General features: G+C 38.9%; 1 protein-coding gene across 1 annotated transcript in view; it reads left to right on the forward strand.

Annotated features, from left to right (window-relative positions):
* Positions 1-15,342, forward strand: part of cacna1eb (calcium channel, voltage-dependent, R type, alpha 1E subunit b) — a 71,195-nt gene that overhangs the window by 19,348 nt on the left and 36,505 nt on the right. Inside the window, exons 7-16 of the mRNA XM_052548087.1 lie at positions 1,434-1,487; positions 2,186-2,266; positions 2,542-2,751; positions 11,715-11,827; positions 12,310-12,422; positions 13,037-13,168; positions 13,985-14,054; positions 14,246-14,363; positions 14,552-14,619; positions 14,898-14,959. Coding sequence (XP_052404047.1) covers positions 1,434-1,487; positions 2,186-2,266; positions 2,542-2,751; positions 11,715-11,827; positions 12,310-12,422; positions 13,037-13,168; positions 13,985-14,054; positions 14,246-14,363; positions 14,552-14,619; positions 14,898-14,959 — 1,021 coding nt within the window. The remainder of the gene's footprint in view (positions 1-1,433; positions 1,488-2,185; positions 2,267-2,541; positions 2,752-11,714; positions 11,828-12,309; positions 12,423-13,036; positions 13,169-13,984; positions 14,055-14,245; positions 14,364-14,551; positions 14,620-14,897; positions 14,960-15,342) is intronic.

Here is a 15,342-nt window from a genome sequence, read left to right on the forward strand (position 1 = left end):
TTCCAAACAGCTGATAAAAGCATCACAATAATTCACAAGTGATACACAGCACTCCAGTTCATCAGTTAACTTCTTGAGAAGTCAAAAGCTGAAACAAATCCAATAAAGACATTTTTAACTAAATTATGGAGGTCCATAATCCATAACAACACTTCCTCCAAAAAAAAAACAAAAAAAAAGTAATCTGGTCTGAATCAGGAGAGATCTGCACAAACCAAGCACCGTTTACAAGCCAAAACAGCTCTAAACAAATATGTGGCTGGTTTGTGATGTGAGAGCCAACAGGAGATGCACTGTTGCATTGGAGGAAGTGTTATTATGGATTATGGAGCCATATTTTAGCCAGAAGCAAAGGTTTGAAGTTAAAAATGTCTTAATGACAGATTTGTTTTTTACAAACACACCGCTTTTGTCTTCTCAAGACATTAATTTATGGACTGGAGTGGTGTGGATTATTGTGATGTTTTTATCAGCTGTTTGGACGCTCATTCTGACGGCACCCATTCACTGCAGGGCATCCGTTGAAGACACACTGATGCAATGCTACATTTCTCCAAATCTTATGAAGAAACAAACTCATCGACATCTTGGATCTACTGAGAATGAGAGAATTTTCAGAAAATTGTCTGTTTTGGCTGAACTGTTTAAATAATTTGGGTAATTGAAATACCTTGAATAATACAGGAGGCTTTCACTGTGGCAAAAGTGCTCTTGAGAGAAGAGGAAAGAATAAATCAAGTGATTTTTAGCCCGTTGATGTGGTAATATCTGCTGATGTAAACCTTACATGTTACAGTAGCTTGTAGAACATACCAAATCCTCTTTGTTTGTGATGCTTGATTGTGCTGAATTCTCAGACTTGCACTGCTGCTATGCCAAAGTATCTACAGTTCACTGCTGTGGTATTAGGTGCTTGTTTTATGCAGTATTTGCTTGTAATCTTTGACTTTTTTGAAATCATTTATTTATTTAGTTCGTTTTGGCTCAGTAATTTCAGCCAGGCTAGCGAAGTTTCACTGTCTTTACCCAGGTTCAGTGACAGACCGTGCTCTGATTGTGTACTACACCTACACTACTCTTTTCACATTTCACCCTGCCACCCACCACCTGAACACTACATTCAGGTGAACATGAGTGTGTGAAGCTGCTCATTCTCCCACGCAGTGAAGGGTCAACGGAAAGGTGACACTGACTCACTGACTGGAGTGTTTGCATAGGTGCCTGTCTGTGCTCAGAATAGTTGATGCTTCTACAGTACAGGGGCCTACAAAATTTTTTTTTTTTTTTTTTTTTTTTTCACAAATCAGAGTGAATAAACCAATAATTGATTTAATTGATGTTGAGTAATCTTATTACTTCATTGTTAATATATTATATCAATTCTCTCTCTCTCTCTCTCTCTCTCTCTCTCTCTCTCTCTCTCTCTTTCAAAGAGGAAGTAATGCTTGCAGAAGAAAACAAGAATTCTGGGAGATCAGCGTTAGATGGTATGAATTTAATTTTGAGTACAAATAAATGTGTTATTAAGTGTAAAAACAAAAGTAAAAAAATAAAATAAAATAAAAAAGATTTTAGGACTGATGTTGTTAATTATGTTATTAATAATCATACATTTATAACATGGGGAAGAGTTAAAGATAGCATTAAATTATCTTCTATAAACATAGATGACCCATTTTCAGAAAATAATTTAGAAAATATGTCCATAGGAATTTTTTTCAGTAGTGAGACTATTCCTATATATACAAATTTAAGTTATAAAAATGTGGTGCAAACATTGTTACTGAAATGTTGAAATGTCCAGTTGTCTTGTAGCGATACATTTTTCAAAGGTTTCTTACAACATTCTATTATAATGATTTTACCCAAAATATTGTAAACATTTATTTTTAATATTCTAAGAATGTTAAAATGTCCAGTTTTCTTGTTATGATTGTAACATTATTTAATGGTTACAATAATGTTTCTTATAACGTTCATCAGGTACAAATAACATTATATATAGCTTTCAAAAATATTAAAGAAAGTTTTGGGAATGTTCCTTTTAAGCTGGGTAATAGCAGCTACAACAAATACTTCCAGACGGTAACAGCACATTTGTATATTCTTTTAACTACTAAACCTTTATAATAAAAAAAAGGCTTAAGGCCAACACGTGGTGCCATTTAACCCTTTTAATTTTTAGTTTTGAAACGGGCCACCAGCAAGAAAAATGCAAGGCGACGAGGACCGGGAGAGGAGAAATATTCTGAAGTCTCTACTGTTGGTGAGTATAATATAAATGCCACCTCTTTGTTTCGACTTGACATGTTTTACACTGTGTAATCTTATTTATGTTTGAGATACAATTCAAAATGTTTCATCTTAACAATTTGTCTGAAAGGAAATAAACAACCACTGTCAACACATATTCCATAAAATCATCTTTATTTTTCAGGCTTTTGAAATAACACTGCTGACTTTCTAATAGGAAACAAAGATTGCATTTCTAATGAGATTCTGTTAGATTATGGATATATCTAATATTTTTGGGTGTGTCAGGTGGCCCCCGCCCGAGGGTTGGTATACGGACAGCGAGACGAGGGCCCGCTGCTTACTTGCGGCGCAAGGAACGCATGTTGCGGATATCTATTCGTCGCATGGTTAAAACTGACAGCTTCTATTGGATAGTCCTCAGTCTGGTGGCGCTCAACACCATCTGTGTTTCCATCGTTCATCACAACCAACCAGAATGGCTTACTATTATTCAGTGTAAGTATCACATTCACCCCACTACTACTACTGTACTATTTGTAATAATCATTATGATAATTAATAAATGGTATGAATTTATTGGCATTAAATTTAAAGTCTGTCTGTGCAATCAGTTTTACTAATTTTATCATTCATAATACTTTCAGTTGTAGATGAGGTTTTAGGGTCTTGTTGATCAAAAATGTTAAGCTGCATTTGTTTACAGATTTGCATCAGGTAAGTGTAGGAAGATGTTAATAGTAATAATGCATTCAAATAATGCATAAAAATCTGGTTAGTTAAAAGCATGCTTGGCCACAGCGGCCACTCCTGTGCTATACAGACATGCTAATTGGTGTTGCTACAACCATTTTGTCCCTATTAATATTATGACCTCCAGAATAAACCTGTGTGTCGTCAGCATAGCAATGGTGCAATGGTAGGAAAAACGTATGATGGGTTCCAGTGATGTACTGTATAGAGAAGAGGAGGGTTCCAAGAACGGATCCTTGAGGAACACCAGTGACCAGTTAATTTGATAGGAGGATCTGATGAGTCACAGTGACATAAGCAGCAGATAAATCTAGCAGAATGAGCACTAATTATTTGAACTTAGCTCTCGCCCCCATTGCATGTCACCCCCATTATCCCTACTTTGGGCATCTTTGGTCATATCTACATCAACTTATGAGAAAAAAAATGTTCAGAGCATTTCTCCACCCCCACTCTATCTTCTTTCCTGCACTGCAGATCCATGCGAATCAGCCACAAAATTAGTCATGACATCCATTAAAGTGTGCATCAGCTTCACCACTGATGGTTGAGGAGTATGAACCATTGTAACATTAACAGTTGTCTAGATGACTATAACCATATTACTCAACTGGAAACTATGGATAAATGCCCAGGTCTTACTTGAGACACATTTAGCAGTTTTTTACAGATCTGGTGACAAAACAAAATAATAAATTTCAAGTGTAAATAAGTATAGACAGATAGTCAAGAATCTCTTGATTAATGACATCTCAGTCAACAAAGTGGTGGCTGTGCTGCTTCACACAGCTTCAAGACAGCATGCAGACATAAGGTGAGATACCTTTAGCTGTGGTGCAAAGACATCAATCTAGTTCTAAATTTAATTGAAACTAAAGCGATGGTTATTATTTCCAAGGTGATGTTGAGGTAAAGAGGTAAAATGGATACTACACTCAAAAATGAAAATTGCCTTATCATCACTCACCTCCAAAATGGATGCTTCAAATACCACACAAAGTGAACAAATCCATTCAACACCAGCTGACAAATCAGTAATGCAATGTACAGCCAAGTATGGTGACCCATACTCAGAATTCATGCTCTGCATTTAAACCATCTCAAGTACACACACACACACACACACACACCATGACCACACAACCCGAGCAGTGGGCAGCCATTTATGCTGCGGCATCTACGGATAAGTTGGGGTTCGGTGCCTTGCTCAAGGGCACCTCATTCGTGGTATTGCCAGCCCAACACTCGAACCCACCACCTTAGGGCTTGGAGTCAAACTCTATAACAATTAGGCCACGACTTCCCCTTGAGCCCATATGCTGCAATTAGTATTTACTGAAGAAATAAGAAGACTTTAATCCTTGTTACTATAAACCATAGCTTCCGGCCAACTGTCACACATGGATTGAGTTGATACATTATATAAATTGTTTCATTAAGTAAGGTTACCATCATGTTTACTTTGTGATGGTTTATGTGTGATGTCAACTGTAGTCATCCCATACACTTTCAGCATATGGACTCACAGAGATGGATTTTCTCATCTGAAGAAAGAAAGTCATATACAGCACATCTGAGAAGTTCCATTTTTGTATGGAGTATCCTTGTAAAAGAGAAGACCTCACATAGAACACCCCCATTTTGGTAAAAAAAGGACCAACATTGACTGCACTTCCTCAAGAGACTCAGAAAGGCTGACATGAGCACACTCAACCTCACAAACCTCTAAAGGATGTGTCATGGGAAGAACCTATTATACTGTTTGACAACTGTGAACCGAAAGACATTACAGCCAATGTCATAGACTGAACAACGCATCAGAAGATCGAGCCAAAGTCTAAGGCATTCACTCTATGCCCAAAGAAACTACACACATATTGAAGAACAGCATCCACCTATGGTCTGTTCCCTCTACATCCATCAAGAGGAGACAGCAAAACAGTTATGAAGCTATACATTATACTTTACTCTTTGTAGAGTCACAGGGGAGTGATGGAGCTGATCCCAACACGGGAAACACCTTGGAACTAAGAAAAACTCACACATTTACACTGTCACCGACACCTTCGCCTTTGGATTGTGAGGGAAACTCGAATAGCTGAAGCTGACATTTAGAAAATATTCCCAACCATTCCTTTTAGCATCTTAGGGACCAATTTTATATACAGGGCACATTAGCATGAGAGCACAAACCCATAAAAGTGAAAAGATTAAAATTTTGTGGGTGATTTACTGACAATTTGCAAGAACACAGACACAACCAGCACATTTCCATGATGACCAATCCAATCTACCAAGAGCATGGGTTAAGATATGATTTTTTTGGGGGTGATAAACAATGGTGCAAATACCAAAATGAATTGACTGCCGCAAGATCATACTTACATTGCATGATTCATTTAAATACTCTCCTTCCATTAATTTAGCATCTGAAAGGGAAACTCCTACAAATGCATATTCATTAAGGTCAGCTGCTAAAAATAACTTCTCTTTCATTGCGTCTTTAGTAAATCCTGACAGTTGTATTTTTTTTTGTGTGTGTGTTTTTATTAATTTTTTTACATCAAAAGAGGGTTTGCAATGGCACAAGCCGTTAGTAAATCTAAAAAAGAGCTTGTAAAAAGAGGGTTGCATTTTAACAGATGCATTAGACCAGTGTCATTTGGTTTGCTAATCATATTCATTGCTTGAAAATAAGTTTTGTGGAGAGTTCAAAAAATTATCAGTAGACAGCCTCAGGGTTGGTCTAATGCAAGTCAAACAGCCCATGGCGTATATAACTGGAGCACCATCTGTTACCCAGAAAGAAAGAATAAGAGACCAACGTCATGCAGATTTTAGTTCCATCCAGCTCCAACTAATGCTAGATATATCTAGTGAGTTTGACTAGCCCTTGATTAATTGGTGTTTAATTAGGGTTGGAGGGTTGAACCATTTTGACCAAGGATTTTGGAGTGTTTTTGATTTTGGAGCCAGTTTCCACTTGAAAATAAGCTTTGGCAGTAATTGTGCTCGTTTTGAGTAGCAATTGGTCTAGTTTTGTTACACAGACCTGACAACCCTGTTGCGCAGTGAAAAAAAAAACTGAGCGAATTGCTGGTCTCTTAATGGTAACTGCATTGCACATAAAGCCACAATTTAAGATTTGGCTTTATTCGGTTCAAAAATAAACAAAAAACTAACCAACTAATAGTGTAATTAGACATAGATAACGCTGTCAGGCACGAAAACACTGGATCCAATTGCGAATGAGAAAGGTTTATTTAGAATTCTCAAGAGAACAAGACAAGGCAGGATGGAAAGCACAAAGTCTCTGGTCGGCAATAGGTCCTTGGCAGCACAGAGACTGCAGTGGGCTGCAGTGTTGGGAACGTTACTTTAAAGGGGGGGTGAAATGCTATTTCATGCATATTGAGTTTTTTACACTGTTAAAGAGTTGGATTCCCATGCTAAACATGGACAAAGTTTCAAAAATTAAGTTGTACGTTTGAAGGAGTATTTCTGTTCCAAAAATACTCCTTCCGGTTTGTCACAAGTTTGGGAAAGTTTTTTTCGAGTATGGCTCTGTGTGACGTTAGATAGAGCGGAATTTCCTTATATGGGTCCTGAGGCACTTCTGCCGGAAGAGCGCGCGCTCCCGTATAGCAGAGCACTGAGAGCACAGACATTCACTGATCAGAGCGAGAGCGTCGCGAAATGTCACAAAAGGAGTGTGTTTTTGGTTGCCAGGGCAAGACAACCCTGCACAGATTACCAAAAAAAAAAACAGCATTAAGGGACCAGTGGATGGAGTTTATTTTTACAGAGCATCAACGGAGTTGTGTAAGTGTTTGTGTTTGTTCCCTGCATTTCGAAAAAGGGTCACGATTGTGTGTTGGAACCACAGGCGGTGAGTAAAACGGTTTAAAATATCTCTGCCTCCTTGTTAGTGCGTCCGCCTCCCATCGGAGACCCGGGTTCGAGCCCCGCTCGGAGCGAGTCGTTGCTGCTGCTGCTCTCGTTCAGTTTCAGCATCGGGATCTGATTCTGGATCATAAATAAATGGGTGAATCTGACTGTTAGCCATGGTTTGCTTTGGATGATGGTTTTTTCCCTCAAGGTAATGTCACAGCTTTCAAACGCTCCCAACGCAAAAGCCTACTCGCGCTCGTGATTCTTTAGCTCCGCCCACACGTCACGCCTCCAGCCGCTCGTGTTTTTCCGGGAAAAATCGGTACAGACTATCTTTCTCTTATGAATATAATAAAACTAAAGACTTTTTGGAGTTATGAAGGATGCAGTACTACTCTATAGGTACTCAAGATTAACAGGAGATTGAGTGAAAACGAGCATTTCACGCCCCCTTTAAAAAAGTAATTAGTTATAGTTACTCACTACTTGTTCCAAAAAGTAACTGAGTTAGTAACTGAATTACTCTCTAATAAAAGTAACTCGTTACCAGGGAAAGTAACTATTTGCGTTACTGTTAGTGTTTTTGGCCACTAGCTTTGTAAATGCGTGTCACACATTACATGTACACATTACATGCACGTTCTTGCCTTTGACCACAATTAATTTGAAGTAGTGCTTATATCTTCACCTTGAAAATGCCAACTTTTCATCGGATTGCACCTGACTCGCCATCTCTGCTGCGAATCTCTGTGTAGCTGTTGCGTGTGTATGTTTGGCGCTGCTGGCACCGGCGCGTTTGCCGGCATGTGTGTAAAAACACTGGCTCTGATTGGCAACCATGAAACACATGACTCTGCCTTAGCCAATCACAACCGCTTATCTCTTCATTAATCCACCTGCTCACTCGCTGTGTGAGCCAGGAGTGCATTCAGATTGCATAGTTTATTAAATCAATGCATAGTAATGCACCGCATTTAACGTTCAGTAACGTTAACGGCGTTGTAACGACGGGAAAAGTAATTAGTTAGATTACCGTGTTACTGAAAAAATTGCGTCGTTACCTAACGCCGTTCTTTTAAACGCCGTTATTCCAAACACTGGTGGGCTGAATATCTTCGAAGACAGGAAAACAATGGCGAGAAGAAAAACTCAGGCAATAGTCCAAGGCACTGGCAGCAGAATAGTCCAAATAGAACAGGAACTGGAGGTGAACTGCACAGAGCGAGACACAGAGAACCAGTAACAACGATCTGACAATGAACATGACAAACACAGGACTATATGTAGGACCCATAAACAAGATGCACCTGCCGTGGATCTGATTGCTCGTTAGCACAGCTGACGCTGATAGACAATCAGACCAGAAAAACCTGTGAACCGTGACATTACCCCCACCCCCTAGGAGGGTCACCTGATGCTCCCAGAGGGTCCTACCTGGCGATTGTAATCATCGATAAGGGAGTGATCCAATATGCCAACTCCTCTCCTCTGGACCGTAGCCTTCCCAGTCCACCAAATACTGGAATCCGCATCCCCTCCGCCTTGAGTCCAGAATACGACTAAGCGAATAAACTGGTTCTCCATCTACGATTTTCAGCGGTGGGGGAACGGGGGTAGGCGGATTAATAACAGAACGAATAAGGGGTTTAATCTTTGAAACATAAAAAAAGCCGGGATGAATTCTCCGCATCATCAGTGGCAAAGGATAAGTGTTCCTTACCGTGATGTTGATCAGTCCTCGATAGTCAATATAAGGATGCAGGGAACCATCCTTCTTACTCACAAAGAAAAATCCCGCCCCTGCAGTAGAGGAGGAAGGGCGGATGAGTTTGGCTGATAGAGAATCAGAAATATATTTCTCCATGGCCTCCCAATCTGGAGTGCAAAGTGTGTATAATCTGCCCTTAGGCGGAGATGTACCTGGCAATAAGTATATAGCACAGTCATAGGGACGATGCTGAAGAGAAGCAGCCAAAACTTACTGAACACTTCCTTCAGGTTGAAGTACTCCCTGGGCATGTTAGACAGGTTCATCGCTTGTTCATCCTGCAACACAGAACAAGACACAGAAGAACAACCAGACACTAAACAAGACCCATGACAACTCTCACTCCAAGACATGACTGTGTACTGAAGGGATTTTATGTGAGGGTTATGTAGTGTGAGCCAGGGGTGCCCCAAAACCACAGGAGCAAAAGCAGAGTCAATGAGGAGGAACCGAATCTACTCCACATGGTTGCCTGATGTGACTAGACTCACCGGTCCGCTAGAATGTGTGACAGAAGACAGGAGTTGTCCACCCAGAGTGTTGACAGAGATATAATGAGTGATGGGCACGATAGGAATCCCGAGTCTGCGTGCCAGGTCTCAGTCCGTGAAGCTACCCTCTGCCCCAGAGTTCAGAAAGCGTCACACCAATGATGTGATGTGGCCCACTGCGGTCTGACCAGGAGGAGCATAGATTCTTGGGAGGATTCATCCAAGGCAATGCCACTCATCAGTAACCTCCTCGCTACTGATGGGCCTTGACTTTTACTGGACAGTTCAAAGCAAAATGTCCCACAGCTCCACAATACAAACAGAGTCCCTGTGCTCTTCTCCGCTCCTTCTCCTCCCGGGAGAGGCAAGCTTTGCCCACCTGCATGGGTTCAGGATCGAATGAGGGACCGACCGTATCCATGGAGCGATGATGGCAAATCTCCGTGTCCGGAACCAGGCCTTTCTGCATCCGAAGGTTTTGATGCTGCAGCCGTGTGTCTACTCGAATGGCCAGGTCAATCAAACCATCCAACGTTGTGGGTAAGTCCAGAGCATAAATCTCGTTCAGGATATGGTCGGCCAACCAATGCAGAAACATGTCCCACTGCGCCTCATTGTTCTGCCTATACTCCGCTGCCAGTGTCCGAAACTCAATGGAATAGTCTGCCACGACCTGTTGTGCTGCTGCCAGACACAGCTGCTCCAATACTGCTGTTCCCCACAGCGCTGCTCGTCCTGACAGCAGCATAATGACAAACACCACCTTGACTCCTCAGTAGGGATTGATGAATGCTGCAGAGCAAAGAACAGTGAACATTTTGTCCCGAATAAGCAGCAGGAGGTGGCAGACGAGGTTCCGTGCTGATGGTAGGTCAGTCGGTGGGTGGAACAGCGGATGATGGTTTAGGTGCAGTGGGCGCATGGGCAGACTCGACTCTCAGATGTTGCAGCTGGTTAGTAAGGTCAGAAACCTGCACTACCAAGGCCTGAACTGCTCGGTCGGTCGCCAGAATCTGCTCATCTTGATGATCAAAATGAGCATTGTTATTCAAATTGTCTCTCAGTTCAGTAACATTTGCTGGATCCATAACGGGTTAGATTCAACACTATGTCAGGTACGAAAACACTGGATCCAATTGCGAATGCGAAAGGTTTATTTAGAATTCTCAAGAGAACAAGACAAGGCAGGATGGAAAGCACAAAGTCTCTGGTCGGCAGTAGGTCTTTGGCAGCGCAGAGACTGCAGTGGGCTGAATATCTTCGAAGACGATAAAATGATGGAAAACAATGGCGAGAAGCAAAACTTGGGCAATAGTCCAAGGCACTGGCACTGGTGGCAGAAGAGTCACAATAGAACAGGAACTGGAGGTGAACTGCACAGAGCGAGACACAGAGAACCAGTAACAACGATCTGACAATGAACATGACAAACACAGGACTATATGTAGGACCCATAAACAAGATGCACCTGCCACTGATCTGATTGTTTGTCAGCACAGCTGATGCTGATAGACAAACAGACCAGAACAGTACACACCGAATGAATAGACAAACATGCGAACCGTGACACACTGATGCTGGTCACTAAAAATGTTATTTATTTATTGAAATCTGGATTCATCAATTTATTTATTGATTTATTGTTTATTTATTCATTAAAAAGTGTTATATCATTGTTATGCGCAGCAGTCACATATCATTACATTTCAAGTTTTTTTTTTTACTTAGAATCCACAGAAAGAACATATTTTTATTTTCATAAATCAACATACAATATAATACAATATTTTAAATGATTCATGTCCTTTATTCATTAAAATACATTATATCAACATAAGCCAAATGGCAGTGATAATAGTCATTACAATTAACATCTAATTATTGGCTGACTCCTCAAAACTCCTCAAAGTAACGTCTGAAAGTTGCTTCGGATAAAAACATCTGCAGCACTGTTTGCAGCTCTGGAATGCACATTTTATTCAGAGATGTGCTGCAACTGACAGAAGCACTTTAGGGCAACATTATGTTCTCCAGTGAAACTGCTGCTAATAAAATGACTACACGAAAATAGGCCTGTCAGACAGAAAAATGCCCCACTCTGCTGCTCCACATGTCAGAAACATTCTGTGTATTGATGACGGACATTCACTTAATGGTCCCTGCAGGTCTTAGAGTTGCTGAAATTACTCCATACGGCACAACAGGACATCCAGCACTCTGTAGCTCAAGGCAGGTGGTGTTGTCACGAAAGCTTAAGCTGTCAGAATCCCTGCATTTTTATTTAAAAAGACAAGCAGAGGCTTTTGTCTGAGTTGACATCATATGCAATTGTTATGAATAACAACAAGGATGTTCCTAAGGCTAAATGCTTTATTCTAAAAATCTAAAACAAATACCTATTTATATAACAAAACCCACCAGAACTGTCATTGATTATAATGAGAGTGATGTAGTTTTGGTGCTCGCTGCCTGAGTAGACATGATGTTAATACTTCAAAAACCAAGCCTACAGTAAGAGTTTACATCTTCAGAAATGTTTTGACACTTTCGGTTTTCAGACTACACAGAGTTCGTGTTTCTTGGACTTTTTCTTGCTGAGATGTTTCTGAAAATGTATGGTCTTGGTTTCCGTCTCTACTTCCATTCATCCTTTAACTGCTTTGATTGTGGGGTAAGTGAATCTTTTAGAGTTCATGTTTAAGTGTTACTGTAGATGTTTAAGTTATGTGCTTCAACTTAAAAAGTTACATGGAGGTCCTTAGAGGACAAAACATGTGTCATAAAAATATTATATATTATAACATTATAAATATTAAACACAGTGATATAGATGTTTATGAACATGTCAAAAATCCATTGGTTTCAGGTATTTTTCCCTTTAAATGCAAGTTTGTTTACATAACGCCACTGTAATTTAATGTATAAAAATGCTTGTTTTTGGCCAGAATGATGCTGTTTGCATTTATTTTTTATTTAAAAAAAAAAAAGAAAGAAAGAAGAAACTAGGAAATGAAAAAGGCAAACATGTTCTTAACAACACAGGGGTTAAACCAGAGCATTTTCCAATAAAAAAAAATACTAATAAAAATCATAATCCTACGGACCATAAGTCGGATGAATCCTTATAAAAGCGTGATGTTGTGTTTTGTGCAGGTGATTGTGGGTAGTATTTTTGAAGTGGTTTGGGGATTCTTCAGGCCTGGAGAGTCTTTTGGCATCAGCGTCCTCAGAGCTTTACGTCTGCTACGGATCTTTAAGATAACAAAGTAAGTTTATAACATTTGTCCAAGTAGTATCATACAGTATATATTCTTTCAAGAATTGTTTTTGCAAGATAGCCACCAGCAAATCCAAATATTCACAGTAAACTACATCTAAAGGTATCTACTATGAGAAGCACGTTACAGTCCAGTCATAAGTTCTTGCTGCTTATGTGTGAACTGTCCGAAGGCATTATTTAAATTAAATAGCATATGCGTAAATAAATGCTCAATTTAAAAATAATATTTTTTTGCTTGTTTTGTTAAATTTTAACTATAATTTGAAACGTATTTAAAAAACGATTTATTTGTCAGTTTGAAAAAAAAAAAAACAATCACATTATTTTTGTATTTGATTTATCAACAAAGGGTTGTTTATAAGTAATAAGTAATTTATTTTATTATTGAATTTGTTTTATTTTTAAGTAAGACTCTTCTCTTAAATATGGGATAATTCAATGTTATTCTGTATGGTTGGCATTAAATTAATTTTCACATGTAATTGTGTTTAAACAGTGAGGCTCTTGTGAGAATCCTGTGAGACACTTAAACAGTAGTTCACTGTATTGTCAAATAATGACTGTGTAAAGAAACGGGTGATATTTTGTATGTTTGATCAGGTACTGGACATCCTTACGGAATTTGGTGGTTTCCCTCATGAGCTCCATGAAGTCGATCATCAGTTTGCTCTTCCTCCTCTTCCTGTTTATCGTAGTCTTCGCTTTACTTGGAATGCAGCTGTTTGGTGGAAGGTGAGAATGTGAGAGTCATTCTTTCAGACAAACTTAAAAATATACTGTACTCAAATGTGAAAACAAAATGTTACAACAATTTACAACAACAAATATACAGTTCAAAGGACTCTGAAGGAAAAAAATGAATTTAAATGAAGCCTTGATACCGACCTACCTACTCTAACACCTCACCGTTTTCACACACATATGAGTTACTGCATGATGCGGTGTGTGTCGCTGTGTGTGTGTGTTAACTAGCGGATTACATACTGTAACTTGAGCAGTGACTAAAAACGAATGACTCAGTCTCGTCTGACCGATATGCTGATCAGCCAGAAAATCCCTGTATCGGAGTGATACCGATACTGAATATCGGATCGGCGCACCCCTAATTATAAGCAAACCACACTGCATGCATGCAGAAATTTGAGAGATTATCTTGAATGACAATGCAAGCAGCATGCTTCTGTCAGTGGAGAAATGCACACTTTTGTTTCCCACCCACATCATCTCAGTTATGTGGACATTCTCTGCACTCACACACTTTTCATCAGTACACCATTGGACCTTCCAGAAACAGCAAAGACACGGATGCTGCATGACATATTGTGAGAAATTTCTATAAGGTACATTCTGACCCACTGAATAGTTGACTAGAGAAACTGCATAGATGTAAATTGCCACTGGCTCGCCAGAGCGATGTGTCATGGCTCCAAGCTATAACAAATGGTTACCTTTGCAATCTGCATCAATATGAATGCTCACAAAGAAAAAATAACAAGCACAAATGCCATTTTATCTAAAGCCATTGAAACACTTCTTTCTCTTGCACAGGTTCATCTTTGAAGATTACACTCCTACTAATTTTGACACGTTTCCAGCAGCCATCATGACTGTCTTTCAGGTAAGACTCCACAGATCATGAAGAATTTAAAAAAAGTAAATCATTTTGAACCATAAACTTCAATCATATTCAGCTTAATTATATTATTTAGTATGAATACAAAAATGTATTCAAATAACATTGCATGAGATGCATTAAACCGCATATTTTTGTATTATTATTTTTTGTTTAAATTGGTTAATCCACCGTAGATTCTTACTGGAGAGGACTGGAATGAGGTGATGTACAATGGGATTCGCTCACAAGGCGGGGTGCAGTACGGCATGTGGTCCTCAATCTACTTTATTGTTTTAACCTTGTTTGGGAACTGTATCCTTTTTAGCTATAACTACTTTTATGTGCTAAAAAAAAGAAGAAAAAAAGAAAAATTAAAAGATTTTTTCCATTTACATTGATTTAATTTTGTAGTTTCACATGAAAACAGCTTTGCAAGCAAATAAAGCTTGTCATGTCATTCCATTCAAATCTACCCAAATTCTTGACGATGCTGTGAACAGATACATTGCTCAATGTATTCTTGGCTATTGCTGTGGATAATCTAGCCAATGCACAGGAACTAACTAAGGTAAGACAAAGAAAGGTAACATAATACAGTTTTCTAATAAACTTGTAAATGTAGGCCTAATATTTTGCAGTAAGACCAATGGTGTACCAGTAATAATCCCCAAAATAACATATTATGTATGTTTCTTATTAGCTTACCTTTAATTATGCATCCAGTGCATTAACTTTTGTGTGCATTTTATATAAAAGTAGTATTCATGCCCTTAATTAACAGTAAGTGCATAGTGTATTAATAGTATGCTTTTAGGGAGGTATACTGAAGAGTATTTTATGTGTTAGGAAGAAGAGGAGGAAGAGCTCTTCAATCAGCGTTATAAATCCAGAGATTTTGGCCTCTCAGAGTAAGTTTTTAAGTCACAACCTGTTTTTCAAACTAAGGATGTAGTTTCGTGTCACGTGTTAAGAAAATAACAATAATTTGGTGTCGATTGCTGACTGTTGCAACTGATCTTCTTGTGCTTGAGACATGCTTTTAAACCATTATGCCTCTATGCTATTATGTAATTTTTCAGTTCCATCAACACACAAACAGAAGTTTCATATATGAATGTACCATTTGTCTGTCACGTTTTTGATCAGTCTTGATTCTGGTCAAATTTGATATGGAAGAACACAAAACACTTCGAATGGTGAAATAGACTGACTGGATACATTTCAGTTTGCCTTTAAATCTTGGTTATAGAAGAATGTCATTATTTATTTATATATTTATTTATTTAATCTT

The sequence above is a fragment of the Carassius gibelio genome, chromosome B2, assembly GCF_023724105.1.
Source record: "Carassius gibelio isolate Cgi1373 ecotype wild population from Czech Republic chromosome B2, carGib1.2-hapl.c, whole genome shotgun sequence".
NCBI lineage: Eukaryota > Metazoa > Chordata > Actinopteri > Cypriniformes > Cyprinidae > Carassius > Carassius gibelio.